Source organism: Silurus meridionalis, chromosome 4 (genome assembly GCF_014805685.1).
Source record: "Silurus meridionalis isolate SWU-2019-XX chromosome 4, ASM1480568v1, whole genome shotgun sequence".
Taxonomy (NCBI): domain Eukaryota; kingdom Metazoa; phylum Chordata; class Actinopteri; order Siluriformes; family Siluridae; genus Silurus; species Silurus meridionalis.
The window spans coordinates 20,586,777-20,605,432 of NC_060887.1; the positions used below are offsets into that span (position 1 = coordinate 20,586,777).

At 37.4% G+C, this 18,656-nt stretch overlaps 1 protein-coding gene and 1 long non-coding RNA gene across 2 annotated transcripts; one reads left to right on the forward strand and one right to left on the reverse strand.

Moving 5' to 3' along the window:
• Positions 1-752: 752 nt before the first annotated feature.
• On the reverse strand, positions 753-11,761 carry frrs1b (ferric-chelate reductase 1b). The gene is given in 17 exon segments (XM_046847191.1): positions 753-1,291; positions 2,685-2,779; positions 3,128-3,271; positions 3,682-3,740; positions 4,482-4,579; positions 5,398-5,484; positions 5,566-5,681; positions 5,781-5,894; positions 5,980-6,130; positions 6,866-6,906; positions 6,909-6,963; positions 7,048-7,230; positions 8,382-8,514; positions 8,673-8,767; positions 8,869-9,023; positions 9,509-9,713; positions 11,627-11,761. Coding segments are annotated over 17 exon segments (1,830 nt in total). The 5' UTR covers positions 11,633-11,761; the 3' UTR covers positions 753-1,198.
• LOC124384396 lies at positions 10,710-13,265 on the forward strand. Its single transcript, XR_006925390.1, has 3 exons — positions 10,710-11,334; positions 12,941-13,081; positions 13,205-13,265. It is a non-coding gene; the product is annotated as an uncharacterized LOC124384396 (long non-coding RNA).
• The last annotated feature ends 5,391 nt before the right edge of the window (positions 13,266-18,656 follow it).

Here is an 18,656-nt window from a genome sequence, read left to right on the forward strand (position 1 = left end):
ATCAGAGAAGAGCTTGAGGAAGCAGCAGAGACTTCAACAAGACAGCTATGAGAAAGAAAGCATTAGGTAAAGGGTTGTTTATTTTAATTTGTACATACAATTACATTTTTGCATATACAAAACAGATCATGTATAAAATTTATATGCAAAATTGAAGACAGTCACAGTGGAAAATGTTTAATGTAAACTTCATCTTTTACCAAAACTGGTGTTTTTCAGGTTATGGACATTCCCAGCAAAATAGATAAAGAATATCATATTTTGTAGTGTTTCTAACTGGAACCCATTTTTTGTAGTTGCTCTGAACAGTTTATGGTTTTAAAGGCAACTTTGATGATCATGACACAGTGTTGCACAAGACAAATAACAGGAACTTCGAACTGAACTGAGACTAATGAAAAGATCAAAATAATCAATCAGGATTTCTTCTTCTTATAAAATTTTCCATAAAGCTATTTCATATGCATAGAATTGCATTACAAAATCATCCATGACCCCAAATAAATCTCTAATGATCACACATATACACATATATATATATATATATATATATATATATATATATATATATATATATACATACACATATATATACCAACATTGAACATTAAATGCCTATTGTTATTTGATGCACTCACACATCACATCAATAGTATATTCTGTATTATTCTGCCATTGTATTCAAACAAGCAAAAGACTTGTCAAGTTAAAGTAGCATGAAACATGGAACATAGTAAAATGTAGAGTCCAAATCTAGGCAAATATACATGCTTTTATTTAGTTCTTTTTATAATATATGTAATTACAAATAATCATTTGCTTTTAAAACTTGCATAAAATCATAAGAAGTAGGACAAATCTGCCTTCTGTGTTCATTCATCACTCATTTGGCATTCAAAATCATTCAGGCAAAACAATTTATATTTTGACAATACAGATTTAACGACAAACACTAAAATTGTGACATTTTGTACTTTTGCCTCAAGACAATCAGTTCAAACTCCAGCATTAATTTTTATAGCACATTATTATCCAGGTTTTCTGGGAAATGGATTGGTGTTGGAATGTCGTTGTAAAAGAGTTGATCCAGTTATCCAGTGTGATTTGTTATAAAAACAACCTTAAATAAGGCCTTGTCAGCTCACTAACAGAAGCTGAGTACAACTTAGTAAGGCACATGGTTTGTTTTCTCTTTACATCATACCTCACTGATTGTGGCCAGAAGCAGAGCTAGAAATACAAGATTTCCAAACAGGTACACTGCCAAAACAATCTTTTTAAAAGAAGACCCCTGGGAAAAAAAAACAAAAGAAACAGGAAAGTTAAAGTCTGCTTGAGAAATATAGGCACGCTTGGTAAAGTTAAAAAGGATGCCTGCTAAAGCAAAATTCTTAACAAAACTACACGCAGACGAGCCATCAAACTTAAAGCAATGCAGAAAAACACCATTCTTTCATCTACACACAAATGTCTGGAATATTCCTACGCTACTGGAACTTTGAGTGAAACTGGGTTCTTTTGTGAAATGAAGATAATAGCAGAGATTTTTGTCAACAAATAGTCAAAGTGGATTTGGTGTAAAAAAAGAAAATGGTTATAGAGTGGGGGGGAAAAAAAACACATTTCCCAGCGTTAGTATGGTAAAAGATCTGTGAGCCATTTCTGTGAGCTTGTTGGCGTAATGACATAATGGTTCACTTGAAGAATCAGACGATTTTAAAAGAAACTCTGGCTGCCTCTGACAGAGAGGCTACAACTAGGTTATAATTGGATCTTCCAGAAGGACAATGATCTATGACTGGTAAGTGTTGCCTTGTTTCACATGGGAGAGAGTAATGTCATTCCTCCCACCCATCAGGATTTAAACCTGAGCTCTCTTGATATCAGGCCAAGTGCTTTGCAGTTGCTCTGATAAAATGCCCCAGAATCAAGAGTTTGCTGTGGCGATCAAGTCCCTTGATCTTAACTAAATTAAAGTATGTAGGGTTAGAAAAGGAGCAGCTAAATTACAGGAAGTATGAATTCTGTGTTAAGAAGTGTCTCGCCTTCCTGGCTCTGTATTATTGTGACACTTAATACTGTCCGGTGTATCATTTACATTTTATTTATTATTTTAATAGTGTTAATAAAATATTTAATTTAATCTCCATCAAAGGATTTTAATGCTGGTAAAATTAAAAGATGAGTAAATGCATTTTAACAAAAGATAAGATATTTTGACACTTTTTGTAAATTATTGGGCAATTATTAAATGCTATGCAATTTTTTTCTTTTTGCTTTCCTTTTAAAATTGACACTTCTGCTAAGGGGAAAATGATTTAAATGGAATTTGAAAAATGTATCATTTAAAAACAGCCCAAAAAAAAAAAAAAAAAAAATCAATCTCTCTCTATAGATATATCTATATCTATCTATCTATCTATCTATCTATCTATCTATCTATCTAGACAGACAATTCAAGGACAGTACATTGTTACAGTCACACTAGGAATAAACTCTGATCCATGACTGGATGAACAGTAGCTTTAATTACCGTACATGTAATATAAATATCGATTAAAGTTAAGTGTACAATTTAAGTAATTGGAAACAGTCCATTTGGGATCTGCATTCAGAACTAAATTTATTTAGATTGGTAAAAATCTTTTCATTTGTTGGCAAATTATGTATTTCAATCTTCTAACCTTTCCTTCATCCTGGGACTGAACAAACAGAATCCCCTCTTTGTCTTCAGTTTGGAGGTTTTCTGTGTAGACCTGAAAGTTTCTGAAAAATTGTCCTAAAAAATAAAAACATAAATTAAACTTTAAAAACAGAGACTGCACTTTAATTTAATAAGGACTTTTGATACATCCTGTGTTATAAATTGCGTATGATTTTTTTCACCAGTTTTTAGTATTCAGAGCTACAAAGCAATTTCTAACAACATCCCCAAAAAACCTTTTACAATTTATGCAATCTGACAGTTCAAATGATTTTTTTCCCACAAGCATAATGGCTTTAATCACCTTCATGAATCAAATTATTGCTGTGTACAGACAGTGCGGTCATTCAAATGGAAGCAGTGTTAAAAGCTACAGCACAGGGAGAATATTTATAATGTAAATGGTATGCTAAGTGCACTGACCAATGCGTAAAAGGCCCCTCCTGTGCACCTCAAGTGCCAGGTCCGCTAACACAAACCAGACCACACAGGCAGCCAGGAGACCTGTGGTCCAGGGGGCAGGAAGCAGCAAAGCTTGTTGATGGATACCCAAGAAGATGGCCACAACTATAATCACGAGGTAAAAGCCATGTGAATATATTAATGTTTATTGCCTGGACAACTTTTATACAGGAAAAGAGGACAATAACTGTATAGAAAAAGAAGAAATTCTAAATTGCACTGGATAAGCGTAACTGCTAGATGACAAATGTACATAAGAGTTATTTTGAAAATGGGTATTTTATTACTTGGTATGCTTAACTTTCTGCATTAAAAAAAATCTCATTCTTTTATTTTCAGTCTTATTGCTATAGATATATTGCTCAGATATAAATCAATGTTATCTGTGCCCATTAGACATCATAACTTCCAAACAAAGACAGAACATTATTTACATAATTACTACTCATCACTAAATATATGTGATAACCATGTAACCATCATTGTTTTATAAATAAATCATAGTGACAGCTTACCAGCAAGCACCTGGGCGATAGTCCCTGCACCTAAATGGGCCCAGTTAAAAATATATCTCCTGAAAAATTAAAAACAAAATGCAAAAAGTCAATAAAGAATGTATAGTAATAGCATAGTCTGGGTATAAAATAAATACATGCATATCAAATATACAGAGTTGACAGTTTGGTGTATATCTTCCTTGCTGTACAATCATCTGTCATTTTATACATTACTGACTGTACCCTAAATCTTGCGACATTCAATATCTGTCCACTACTGACCAGATGGTAGCTCTATGGCAAACACATTGGTCCAAAAATCTCCCACTGGTGTTCAGCTAGGTTGCACTCTGGTGACTATAAAGGTATAGTGTATAATTTACAACATTCATCACATTAATAAAATCATTTAGTAAGTCCTCTTGCCCTATGGATTGCAAAGATAGAAATTTTTCATCATAGGATAAAGGTGAGCAGTCAAAATTTGTATTGATCTGCCCTGACTGCAAAATGGCATCTATGTCATCGATTTTTCTTCCCCTTCACATGTCTGTGCAAAATAGCATATAGGCAAACTTGATAAAATGGTAAGTAGTTGTAGCTGCACAATAATTAAATAACGAATATTTTTTATATAATATTATATATATATATATATATTATATATATATACACATATATACACACACACCCAGACTGGGTGCATATTAAACTGGGTCTGGCAATGTGGTGGGTTAAACCATAACATTACAGTCACTCTACAAACACACTGTCTTTGCCAGAGGACAGGATTTAGTAAGGAATAGCCTCTATTGTACCTAGAAGAGTCTGGAGCAGGTCTGAACAGAGCCATGATGGGCTGGATCACAGTCAGCGCCATAATGGTACAGCCGAAGTAAGGGTGTGAGCCTGCACGCTTAAGAAAACACATACAAAGTGTTACCTTGGAGGAAATGATTATTGCTAACCTTTTTACTCCCACGCCTCCGTCTCCACACAGTGGATCTGGCACAGCGTTTAATGAATCACACACTAGACACACGAGTGTGTTGTGTTGCCAGGTGATTTTGAAAAGGATAGACAGCCTGTATGTTCTTCATTACAATGGTGAAAGGACGACCTCTGTTGGCCATAGCAGTTAATAAAATCCAACCCCGGTTTTTATTTATTCACCGGGCACACACACATTCTCATACCAACAACAGCTATTTCTATTGGCCAAACTAATCTGCCTACAAGTATGTTTTGTAAGTGGTAGGAAACCAGAGAACCCAGAAGTCACCCGAGTTCCTAAAGGAGAACATGCTAAACAATGTATATGCATTAACATGGGGTCAATTTTGAACCGGGGCCCCTGGAACGTTGCTTTCAATTTCAACGTTACTTTTCTAGGATCTCCTACTATGTTAATTCATTGTTTGCAAATATCAAAAATAATTTAGGGGGATAAAAGAATTCCACTATGAGGTCATAATAATGAATAGCCTTACTGTTTCAACTCTTTTTTTCTCTCCATAAAATGTACTCTGCAATGGACTGACATGTGAGTGTGTGACACATTTAGACATAATGAGCAGTCATATGGGGATACATTTGGTGGCGGGGGCTGAACGAAAACGTGACACACAGATGAACATTAGTCACATAGACCGTGTGTGTGTGTGTGTGTGTGTGTGTGTGTGTGTGTGTGTGTGTGTGTGTGTGTGTGTGTGTGTGTTTGTGTATGTTTATTACCTTGCTCCAGCCTTTCCTGTATACAAAAGGCAATATAAAACCAATGAATGTCAGAAAGACCGTAAGCAACATCAGGCCTCTGTGAAACTGCAAAGACAAAATGTCCATTTGTGAACATCTGTATTAAATAAAAAAAAGATAATGTACTCTTTTTAATAATTTTCCTACCTGAAACCACACTCTCTGTCCACAAACAGTTGTTTCAGGCCAGTCGGGTTTAAAGTATCTGGCTATAATTACACCAGTGCTAACAGTCGTCATCCAGCCGATGAGCATGAACGCAGCTATAAACCCAGAGAAACACGGCCAGCTCTAATAATTTAGCAGTACAGCTGATTTGTGTAAGACGCAATTTAAGTTTCAAACATTCAATTGATTCTCACCATGAAACTTGATGAGTAAGGGAGCACGAGAGCCACTCAGATCCTCTGGAGGTCCAGTAATAACAACTTGCTTTGTTGAAACCAGAGGCTGTCGGTCATGTCTATGGGTCCTCCCTACAGTGAATAGATCATTAAACAAATACATTGAAATATTTTGTAACACTGTAAAAAATACTGACAACAAAAATTTGATCTTTACCGTTGTCTGCCCGACCATGAGCCATGAACAGGTAGTACATCTGATCCAGGTCAAATCTGTCTTGATAAGGGCTTGGGACGTGTACGTTTCTAAGAAAGCTGCACTGGATGACCCCATCGGCCAGCCGCCATGCCGTTTCTCTCAAAACATTCTAGAGCAGCAAGAGGGCAAAAGATCAGAGAGAAGGAATTCTGATAACATATTAGGAATATGCAATAAACACTAGTGTTTTAAAGACTGACTCGATCCATTCTATTTCACAAAAATGGTTGAGGAAAAAAAAAAAAAACACATTTTCCGTCTTTTTTCAAATGACAATTTTTTTCAGCTACTGTTCCTTGTGTAAACAAGTAGCAAAACATATGAAGACTTGGCATTAGGGATGTTAAGACAAATTATTGATTTCACAGTACATTGATTTCATGACGCTTATCAGTTTTTGTCACACTTTTCCAACACTGCTGGTGTTTACTGTACGTGACTGGATGTTAAAAACCTGTTTTTTTGTTGTTTGCTTTTTAAATGGAGCAACAAAACAATAGGAATTATTGTATTTAATGAATTCTTAATAAAATCTAAGCAAATTATTCAATTCCTTCCACATCACAAAAATGATTCACGATCTGAATGTTTTATGATTTACCTCAAAAATTTATTTATTTTAAACTGCAAAATAATAGACTTGCCTATGTCTCTACCACTCTGTAATATAATACTATTAGCTATAAATAAAATGTGACACAAGCACATGATTTTCACGAACAGTACGCACAATTGTTTTTTTCACTAGTCAGCACTGGAGAATTTTCGATCATCTCAATCTTTCTATTAATCTTGTTATATATGTGGCTGTTCCAATCAAAATTGCATTGAGACAGATAACTACCTCTGAAGCCGTCACAGGATGTGTCCTTCCCTCAACATAGCGGCGCTGATGCTGACCCGCTCTGTGTCACGGACACACAGATAGACATCATCTTTTCCCTACAAACAGACACACGGTCAATTCCAAAGCACATTTCACAACAACTGACACGTTGTGCTGTAGGGAAACACGTTACACGTTACCATCCACTGATCTGTCGATAAGGCGAAGGAGACATAACCTGCAGCCTGTCCACTGAGCTCAAACTTTACACCCTGCTCGACCTGTTTGAACGACAGGAAGTAACAGAGTGTATCGTTCTCTGGATTGCAGCCTTCTGGATCTCTCAGGCAAGTCTTTGTACTTCCACAGCCTTCTGAAGTGAACTGTAAAGATATCAGATGAGATGGAAAGTAAAATTAATTTGCCAGTGATGACTACCTTTACCACGTTCTCCCTTAACATAAAGACAAAAGTCGATTTGCCCTTTTCAAAGGATATAAAAAATAGTGGGGAGATACTGACTTTTCCAGCCATATTTGGTTCTTCCCCAAACTGTTGAAAAGTTGAAGGCACACAACAGTAGAGGATTCTGTGGAAGTGGTAGCATGACATTTTTTTCTTCACTTTAAGTAGGAGACTCAAAACTGTTCCAGCATGACAATGCCCCTGATGATTCACAAAGCAAGTTCCCCAAAGTTATGGGTAACATGAGTTAAATTGAAAGATCTTGAGTGGCCTTAGTCATTTATAAACATCCACGTGGTTTAAATGAGCACAAGTCTCCACAACCACACGCCGAAATCTAGTGGATCATCTTCCCAGAAGAATGGCAGTTATTTTTTACTAAATATTCTGTGGACTAAATGTGGAGTTTAAAAAGGACATTAAACTTATGTTCAGATGTCCACATTTGTGCATATAATAAAGCAGTTAATATAGAACAGGTGCAGACTTTTGTATTACAATTTAAAAACATTATACATTTTGAACACTGACATCTGACATCCCCCCAATGCTTTATTCTCTTCACTGCTGAAAGAATGTGAACTATTGTAAACATGCAAAAAAAAATGAAATGAAAATGTCCCTAATAAACATGAGCATGTTATCAAGGTTAACACATTATACTGTGAGGTTTATAGGCTGGGCTGCTTGGACAACACTATAAGAGAGAAGACACATCACACTGTTAATACTATGGCACCAGAGGTGTGTTTGGTGTAGGGTTTCATGGTAATAAGCCATCTTGGGAAGCGAAGAAATTAGCTCAAGGCAGATTAAGCGGGGAAAATGCAAAGTTCCCAAACACATAATTTGTTTGGATCTGTTTGTGTATATCTCTGGTCCTAATAACTTTCATTTCAGCTTTTTAGCAGGCAAGCTCAAACATGTTCAACTCAAAAACAGACGTTTATATAGATGCTTTTGTTCAAAAAAAAAAAAAGATGAAGTGCATGTTTTATTTCAAGGTTTTTGCATTCCAATAACCATTCCTACAGAAATCATGATAAACTCGTGGGGTAGCAGGACTCACCGGGCGGGGCAGAGGCGTGGGAGCGGTGCTTGTCTGAGGAGATAATGATGCTGGCGGAGGCGCACCATTTAAAGACAGTAAAGGACCTGGCATCTTCACCCAAAACAACTCATATTCCTGAACCACTGTTGCTCTAAAATTTACACCACCACACATATATACACACACACACACACACACACACACACACACACACACACACACACACACACACACACACACACACACATTAACTCTTCACTCTGAAAACTCATTAGAAACAGAGACCCACAATGTAACATGGACACTCACAGAAGCTGGACACTAGCCGGGGGATCCTGTGGTGCATTCCAGATCACCTGAACTTCTGTCTTATGGCGATCACTTGTGTGACTCACCGCGGAGCCCTTACAAAATACATTTAGAAGATTAAATAAATAAATAACATCATCATACAAGTTACATGAGTATAGCCTTATGCCCTCAGTAACATTTGTATGTTGCTGACCTCTCTGTGGTGACAGGCAAGAAGCTGTGAGATGGACGAGTCAATGAGAGTAAAAGTTCCAACAGATCCACCTTGAAGATTCGCAGCATCTCGGGCTTCTAAAAGAAAGCCTTTAAAGCGTGTTTTGCTCTCTGAGGACAATGCTGATAAACTCACTGCAAACAGAAAAGATCCACATTTACTTATATAACGGCGAACATGCTCTCAATTTAACTTAGGGAAACTTGGAAATCAAGAAATTATATATTTTTTTAAATCATGCTAATCTTTTTTAAATTTAGCCTAAAAAAATCTGTACGAGTTGTTTGTTAAATGCTGCAGTCAAAAGTGTAAGTATTTATGACTAACAGCTAATAAATGTGAAACACTTGCAATATCATAAACAGATTTCCTTCCTAATATGATTACTAGAAAGCTTAAATTCTGCAATGTAAAATGAAACCCAAGCTGGCAAAAGGATTAGCACAAGGGAGGAAAAAATAATGAGGGAAACACAAGAGTAGAGTTCTGTCGAGTTTGAAGTAAAAGCATCATAGACGTTTCCAAGAGGTTTCATATATCAACACCGGAAGTGCTCTGCTTGACTGGAATAAAGGCAAAGTCTGAACAATATAGCAGCCGTAACATGATATCTAGGTACCTTTAATTTGATCTCCAGGATTGAATACAGGCTTATCCACAGTGATGCTGTACGGTGGAGATGTAGGACTGGGGCTGTGATGATGATGACCAGGCATCATGTCCTGACAAGCTTCTTTAACCTTTCCATTGCTGTAACTAGTAACTACACCGGACTGTATACACACAGCAAACAGGAACAACAGCACCTTCATCTTCACACCGGTCTGGAGAAATACAGAAATCAATGACATAGGAATAATGAGAGAGATCATCATGCGTTCTTTATCAATGACTACCTTGAACTTACAGATCTGTTGGCGTGAATGTTGGTGAAATGGATCAGAATGAACTCAGACAAGTAAAAAAAACTGGAAATGGAGGTCACAGGTTTTATTGCTGAATAGGGAGCTGATGATAAACAAGCTGCATGTGGAGATAAGAGTGTACGTGCAGCAGGCTGTCGTCATGCACGTTCTTAACACAGTTTCATTTCACAAATCTCAAAAGTTTGTTGCAACATTAAATGCAGAATGTTTACATAAAATATGGAGTAAATTTGCAACACTCATTAAAACACATATTTAGTGCAATTGTCTGTTTAAATAGCTCTTTAAAAACCTGCTACCTCTACATTCATATTTATGGAAATGAAAATCTGCTGTTAAATCCTCATCTCAATCAGGTTTGCTGAAATAATTCAACTCAATTAAATTTAATTAACAATGAACATTGTCTCAAAGCAGCTTTACACAGATAATGTGGTGATTAAAAGTGAATATGTTGTTAATAAGTAAGTTTGTCTCTGATCAGCAAGCCGGTGCTGACTCAAAGACTAGAATATTTTCTGGATAAATCTGATGCTATTTATATGCCTCACTAAAGAAAACTGTAGTTATAGATACAGCTTTTTTGTACGCAAATGACAGTTGTGGCTGCAGAGTCTTTCAACTGAAATGACGTGACTATATAATGACTAACGTGACACTCTGATGTAACTATTTAACGTGACTATGTGAATATCTAACTTGCCCAAAGTCACTCTAACGTGAATATCTAACGTGACTATTATGTGACTATATGACATGACTATCTAACTTAAATATTTAACATAACACTCTGACGTGATTATGTAAATGTGACTAACGTGACTATTTAACATGACTAACGTGACATTCTGACGTGACCATATAAAGTGAGACTCTGAAGTGATTATTTAATGTGACTATCTAACGTGTCTGTTTAAACTCTGACGTGATTAACGTGAGACTTTGTCGTGACTGGTTAATTTGACTTTTTAACATGACTCTGACGTGACTATTTAACGTGAATAAAGTTATTATCTAACGTGACTATCAAACATGACACTCTGACCTGACTATTTAACGTGAGACTCTGACGTGACTAATGTGACTATTTAACGTGAGACTGACGTGACTAATGTGACTATTTAACGTGAGACTCTGACGTGACTAATGTGACTATTTAACGTGAGACTCTGACGTGACTAATGTGACTATTTAACGTGAGACTCTGACGTGACTAATGTGACTATTTAACGTGAGACTCTGACGTGACTAATGTGACTATTTAACGTGAGACTCTGACGTGACTAATGTGACTATTTAACGTGAGACTGACGTGACTAATGTGACTATTTAACGTGAGACTCTGACGTGACTAATGTGACTATTTAACGTGAGACTCTGACGTGACTAATGTGACTATTTAACGTGAGACTCTGACGTGACTAATGTGACTATTTAACGTGAGACTCTGACGTGACTAATGTGACTATTTAACGTGAGACTCTGACGTGACTGACGTGACTATTTCTCAGCCTTCAAGGTCAGTTTGTGCCGCGTCCAAACAGCCTGAGTGTGTTTTCTGCTCGACTGTAAATCTGCTGTAATGTTTTGCTTTACAGATTACTGTTTAGTGGAAAACCACATGCGATCCAAGTCATGAAAACAGCAAAACAAGAAACACAGCATTTCCTACACACACACTTCCACACACACACACTTCCAGACAAACTTCCGGTTTATACACGCTCCGAAGTTTAAATTTATAAACACGCAATCAGACAAAGAGAAGTGTTCATTATTATAAGGTGAAGGTGAAGATTAAAAGGACATACCTCCATTATCCTACACTGCTGAATGGAGTTGCGTAAACTGAGCCACTTCTAATAAGTTGTAGAGCTGTAAGAAGGAGCTCTCGGATTGGCTGCTAGCAGGGCAATAAGGCGGGGCATGACAAGGAAGTGTTTGTGTCTGATCTAGAAATCATTAATTCCGTGACTTCTTTAGATACCATGAGATGTTGATCGGCAGTTCCGACGTGCTTTGTGCTGAAGAACCTTAATTATAAAGCGGCCAGGCCTGCTGCTTAGTGCGAAAAGGCTCAGCTGGAGTTATGTGCTCATGAATGTTCTGCAAAATAGAGAAAGAATCGGAAAACAAAATAAATTTTAATAACTGAAAAATGGGGTCCAAGCGCCATTTGCAAATAGCACCCCCCAGTGTCCAGACTGCGAAGTAATACAGAGAATTATCCTGTATGTATGCACAGCTTCGATCTCATCAGAGCTATCTGTACGTCGAGTGTCATAAAGCAGGCTGTATCTGCACATTGAAGTGCACATACACACTAAATTAAAAAAGAGAAAGTAAAATCTATTTATATTCTCTAAACAATGTTAGATATTACATTAGGAATGAAGATCTGTGCCACACACCCATTTTTTTGGTGCATCTTAAAGGTCACTACGGGACAGCTTTGGCTGACAGGCCCTAGTTTGGACATCTCTGATATAGAAACTGTACAAAGGTTTAATGTCTGCAACCCAGTGTTAATGCTGTATGTTTGCTGAATGCTGATTGGCTGTTAATATTAATAAACAACAACAAATGCAATAATAATATTAATGATAATAATAATAATTAGTAAAAAAACATTAGTAGGGAGAATTCAGCCTAGTCAATTTAGCTTCAATTGATCTACCTGCATGTTTTTGGGAGGTGGGAGGAAAATCAAAGTGTTCAGTTATAATCGACATGACTATGAGGAGAACATGCAACACAGACAGCATCAATCACCTGGAGACACTGGAGATGTGAGGCAACAACACTATACCAGCAATAATAATAATAATAATAATAATAATAATAGCTGTGTACCAACAAAAAAAAGTGTAGATTGCAGATGTAAGGATAGAGATATAGAAAAGTGGGGATGTGTGTGTCTCTCACTGCTCTTAGGTTATTACGTTACATATTTTGTAGCGATTGAAGATTTCTTCTTGAAGATTGGGATTAGCAATTAAAACAAACACGGTGACAAATTCATTTGTGGTTTCTTTTTTTTTCACAGTATAGGAATGTATCCTTGTTTTGCCATGTACTGGCCGATTTGTTCTCTTCTCTCTGAGTTCTTCTTCTTCTTCTTTTAGAGTGAGACTGTAGACTCTGAGCCTGTTCATGCACCGATCTGACTTTGCCAAGTCAAGCAGTGAGGACGTACTCAGTCAAGTCATAATCTCTGATTAGGGCCCAATTACATCAAACTAATATCCTGTTCAGGTCTAAAGAAGGTAATAAGTGACACCGTTTACAACACTGCAAGTTACACTATATAACAAAGTACACTGCAATTAGAGGCAGCATACCTATCATCTGTTTCAATAACACACATGTAATGTTTCCTCTGATTACAGCCTTCAAGGTCAAGTTATACACAACTCACCTCACCATTTCCGCTGCACATTTTGATAAAGGCTTATTCCGCTTTCACTTATATTCCCTTTAATGATGTGCAATATAAGATGTTATTTGTATGGATGATAGTCATGCGTACAACCTCAACTTCACCATTTCAGCACAGTAGTGTAATTAAGGGTTGTTTCAAGAATTCATATTGGTTAATTTTTAAACAAATTGGCTGATTTCTGTTCATTTATTACCAGTCTCTTTACTTACACAAAATGTAAAGAAAAAAATGAATTGTATGCACTGACAGATGTACAACATTCTTTTGTTTGATAATACTTCAAATATATTAATGAAGAAAGACATGATTCTGTCTGTTATAAAGACATTTTATCTTGTGTTTTTGAGCACGAGTCAGTTCTCAATAGTGTGTGTGTGTGTGTGTGTGTGTGTGTGTGTGTGTGTGTGTGTGATTCTTTGAATTTTAATTGTCCCAGGAAAAGATTACAGACAATAGCCACATGTTTCTAGGTGCCATGGCCACTAGGGGACCCTAGATGAGCATACGCTTACCATCCACGTTATTTGGACAAAGGCCACAGTGAGCGCAGCTTCACCTACAATAGACCGTTGAAGATTGGAAAAAAAACGTCACCTGGTCCAATCTGTCTAGTTTTAGTAAGCCTATGAGCGTTGTTGCCTAAAATGCATCAAATTCATTGGAACATAATAGTAGCGCTAAGAGATGCTTTTCTGCTCACCACATTTGTAAGTCATGGTTATTTGACTTACCATAGATATCCTTTAGCCTTACAACCAACAAAATTGCCACTCAGTGGATGGTTTTATTTTTTGAACTATTTGAGTATATTTTAGAGACTGTTATAAGAGAAAATCCCAGAAAGTTTGATGGCTTTGGAATTGATCAGTTATTTTAAACAGGCATATTCAGGGGTGGCTCCTACTTGATTAGAAATCACCCACATAGGCCCAATGCTTATGTAAACTTGCACATAACCTCATACTTTGTGTACTAATAAAAAGAAAACAAAAAGGAAACAGGCAGATGTCATTCTTTTTTTTCTTTTAAACTAGTCGGAATAATTGCTTTAAACTAAAATGAGACCAAGAATCCATGCTGTCACTGCTGGCCAATGAATCAGAGCTATTTAAAGAGTGATGATTTAGTGAATAAGTTTTTGTGAGATGAGAAGCAGGAAAAAAGCCAGTCATCTAAGGAAGCAGAACCTTCTATATAATCTACTCTTATACTCATAATGGATAGATATTGTAGTAATGAATGTGCATTGGTTTTCATATTTGGTAGGGAGGGGCAACTGGAACTTAGTTTTCCTGCCCAGGTTAGTATCTTTATATTAATGATTAATATTAACGAATAAACCTTTAGATTGAGTGTGTTACATAAAACAGTGCATGTGTGCTAAACAGGGTAAATCTGTATAATCCCTGCATTTTTCAGAAGAACAGGTTCAAATGAAAAAGCTTGCATGTCTTCTCACAATGCAAACGAAACTGCTTTTAAAGACACAGTTCTCCGCTGACTTGTGGTTTAAGGAACTTGCTCAGGTTCATTGCAGGGCAGCTGATGAGTAATGATTGCAATTGATTTGAACTTTCCTGCCACACATACAAGTTATTGAGGAAGTAATTACCCAGTTGTACGGCTTAATTTAGGGAAGTATGGCGAACATTATATGTTACGTGATGAAAGCATGTAGCAAAACTCACGGATGTTCTCACCATTATGGTTTAATACAGCTTTTATGCTATAGTTCAGCAGGAACAATTGCATCTCACATTGCACTGTTAAACATAATGTGTTCAGCCACGTATTGATTATTGTAGCACAATGTGAAATTAAATTACAGCATGTTAGACCTTCTCCAGTGTGGAATGGTAATGCATATCTTCTGGACTTCAAAATGTGTGTGTGTGTGTGTGTGTGTGTGTGTGTGTGTGTGTGTGTGTGTGTGTGTGTGTGTGTGTGTGTATGTGTGTGTGTGTGTGTGTGTGTGTGTGTGTGTGTGTGTGTGTGTCGGGGGTAAATATTCATGTATATACTTTCTTTTTTGTTTTGGTAATTTGTTTCATTTTTTTCCTCCTGGTTTCCACTTATGATTACCTATAGAGGATTTGTTGAAAGAGTGATGCTAGTAAACAACTGGAGCTCAAACTTAACTAACTGTCCAAGTAAAATGATCAAGTACATGAAAACAGAGTGGGCAATGTCTAATGAGTTACATTGTGAAAAGGTGTTGCTCAAATTAATAATAAGCCTTTAATTAGAATATTATTGCCAAAAGTTGCTTAAAGATATACTGTTTAAATCTGAAATTAAATATCAATAGCTAAAATTGTAAATCCAAAATCACTGAGATCAGTAAACACATCACAGGAAGATACAAAACAACACTAAGAGCTTCTGAACTGAAAACCAACACAAGATGAAAGGTATTTTTAACAGACTGACTTAAATCTGTCTTCGTGCATCTGTTTCCAAATTGGGTGGCCAAGACAGACAGTTGCAGTTTTACAGAACTGCAGATCAGCTTTATATCTACTGCCTAAAGATTGATGCCAGAAAATGTCAGAACAAAGAACAGTGATATTTGGCTAAAACAGTTAACTACTTGAGAACAACTCCCCAATTGTGCATAATTGATGTCAGTCTTCAAGTATGAAGACAAAGGGCATGGTTTGAAAAGGAAAAGCCCTTTGGCTATTCAGTCTAATACCCCTATTTTGACTTCCTCACTCCCTCTTTCCATTGACTCTTCAAAGTTCCTAATATATCAGTCATCCATGAAGGAGTTGTTTGTAGGATATTTGTTTACACAGTGCATTATAATTTTCTAATTTCACAAGACATCTTTGGTGCACGATACTTTTAATGGCTTAAAAATGTCCCAGTGGGATCTATTTCCTACCATCTTCCTCTGTTCGGCACTTAATTGATCAGAGGAAATGCGTTTTAAGACATTTTCGGGTACGCATTAAACAAGACAGAATCAACAAGAAGGTTTTACACAAATTGAACGAGAGGGGTTTTTTGGGGGGGCTGACTGGACATATTCATGTATATCCCTGGAGACTTAGGAATCCATTATCTCATTGTCTGCACTATTAGGTTTAATTTAGTCGGAGTAGTATGGATGTCAAAATGGACTCCATTTTCTGTAGTCTATAACGGCACAGCCTTTATTGCTTATTGTCCACAGAGCAGGACAGTGTCCACTGACACAAATCTGATTCCATTTATAGGTTTTATCATCATCTTCTTCTTCTTTTTTTTTTCAGCTTTTCCCATTATGGGTCGAAACAGCGGTTCATCCGTCTCCATACCACCAATGTCCTCTGCATCTGCCTCTTTCAAACCAACTACCTGTATGTCTTCCCTCACCACATCCATAAACCTCCTCCTTGGCCTTTCCTGGTGGCCCTATCCTCAGCATTCTCCTACCGATATACAGTAAGGAAAATAAGTATTTGAACACCCTGCTACATAATCTAAAAAAAAAAATCCAGAAATCACAATGTATGATTTTTTAACTATTTATTTGTATGATACAGCTGCAAATAAGAATTTGAACACCTGAGAAAGTCAATGTTAATATTTGGTACAGTAGCCTTTGTTTGCAATTACAGAGGTCAAACATTTCCTGTAGTTTTTCACCAGGTTTGCTCACACTGCAGGAGGGATTTTGGCCCACTCCTCCACACAGATCTTCTCTAGATCAGTCAGGTTTCTGGCCTGTCGCTGAGAAACACGGAGTTTGAGCTCCCTCCAAAGATTCTCTATTGGGTTTAGGTCTGGAGACTGGCTAGGCCATGCCAGAACCTTGATATGCTTCTTACAGAGCCACTCCTTGGTTATCCTGGCTGTGTGCTTCGGGTCATTGTCATGTTGGAAGACCCAGCCTCGAACCCATCTTCAATGCTCTAACTGAGGGACGGAGGTTGTTCCCTAAAATCTTGCAATACATGGCCCCGGTCATCCTCTCCTTAATACAGTGCAGTCGCCCTGTCCCATGTGCAGAAAAACACCCCAAAGATGATGCTACCACCCCATGCTTCACAGTAGGGATGGTGTTCTTGGGATGGTACTCATCACTCTTCTTCCTCCAAACACGTTTAGTGGAATTATGACCCAAAAGTTCTATTTTGGTCTCATCTGACCACATGACTTTCTCCCATGACTCCTCTGGATCATCCAAATGGTCATTGGCAAACTTAAGATGTGCCTGGACATGTGCTGGTTTAAGCAGGGGAACCTTCTGTGCCATGCATGATTTCAAACCATGACGTCTTAGTGTATTACCAACTGCACCCTTGGAAACGGTGGTCCCAGCTCTTTTCAGGTCATTGACCAGCTCCTCCTGTGTAGTTCTGGGCTGATTTCTCACCTTCCTTAGGATCATTGAGACCCCACGAGGTGAGATCTTGCATGGAGCCCCAGTCCGAGGGAGATTGACAGTCATGTTTAGCTTCTTCCATTTTCTAATGATTGCTCCAACAGTGGACCTTTTTCACCAAGCTGCTTGGCAATTTTCCCGTAGCCCTTTCCAGCCTTGTGGAGGTGTACAATTTTGTCTGTAGTGTCTTTGGACAGCTCTTTGGTCTTGGCCATGTTAGTAGTTGGATTCTTACTGATTGTATGGGTGGACAGGTGTCTTTATGCAGCTAACAACCTCAAACAGGTGCATCTAATTTAGGATAATAAATGTAGTGGAGGTGGACATTTTAAAGGCAGACTAACAGGTCTTTGAGGGTCAGAATTCTAACTGATAGACAGGTGTTCAAATACTTATTTGCAGCTGTATCATACAAATAAATAGTTAACAAAGTTTTTTTTTTTTAGATTATGTCTCTCACAGTGGACATGCACCTACGATGACAATTTCAGACCCCTTCATGATTTCTAAGTGGGAGAACTTGCAAAATAGCAGGGTGTTCAAATACTTATTTTCCTCACTGTACCTCATGTCCCTCCTCTGCACGTCTTCACTATTTCAATCGCACCTCCCTCACTTTGTCTGCAAAAACGTCCTACATGTGCTGTCCCTCTGATAAACTAATTTCTAATTCTGTCCATCCTTGTCACTCCCAATAAAAATCTAAAAATCCTTAGCTCTGCTACCCCCCTTTCACTTTTGCAGATACCTTTCTATCACAAATCACTCCTGCCACTCTTCATTCCACCTTGTCTGCACTATTTCTTCACTTCTCTAACACACTCTCCATTACTTTGCACTGTTGCCCTGATGTACCTGAACTCCTCTACCTTCTCCACCTCTTTTCCTCTTTTCTGTCTTACTCCCACTGACTTTCATTCCCCTTCTCTCCAGGCTCTTCTCAACCATGTATGGTTCCACAAATCACAATATCCACAAATCACAATATCATCCGCAAAAATCATAGTCCACAGAGACTCCTGTCTGA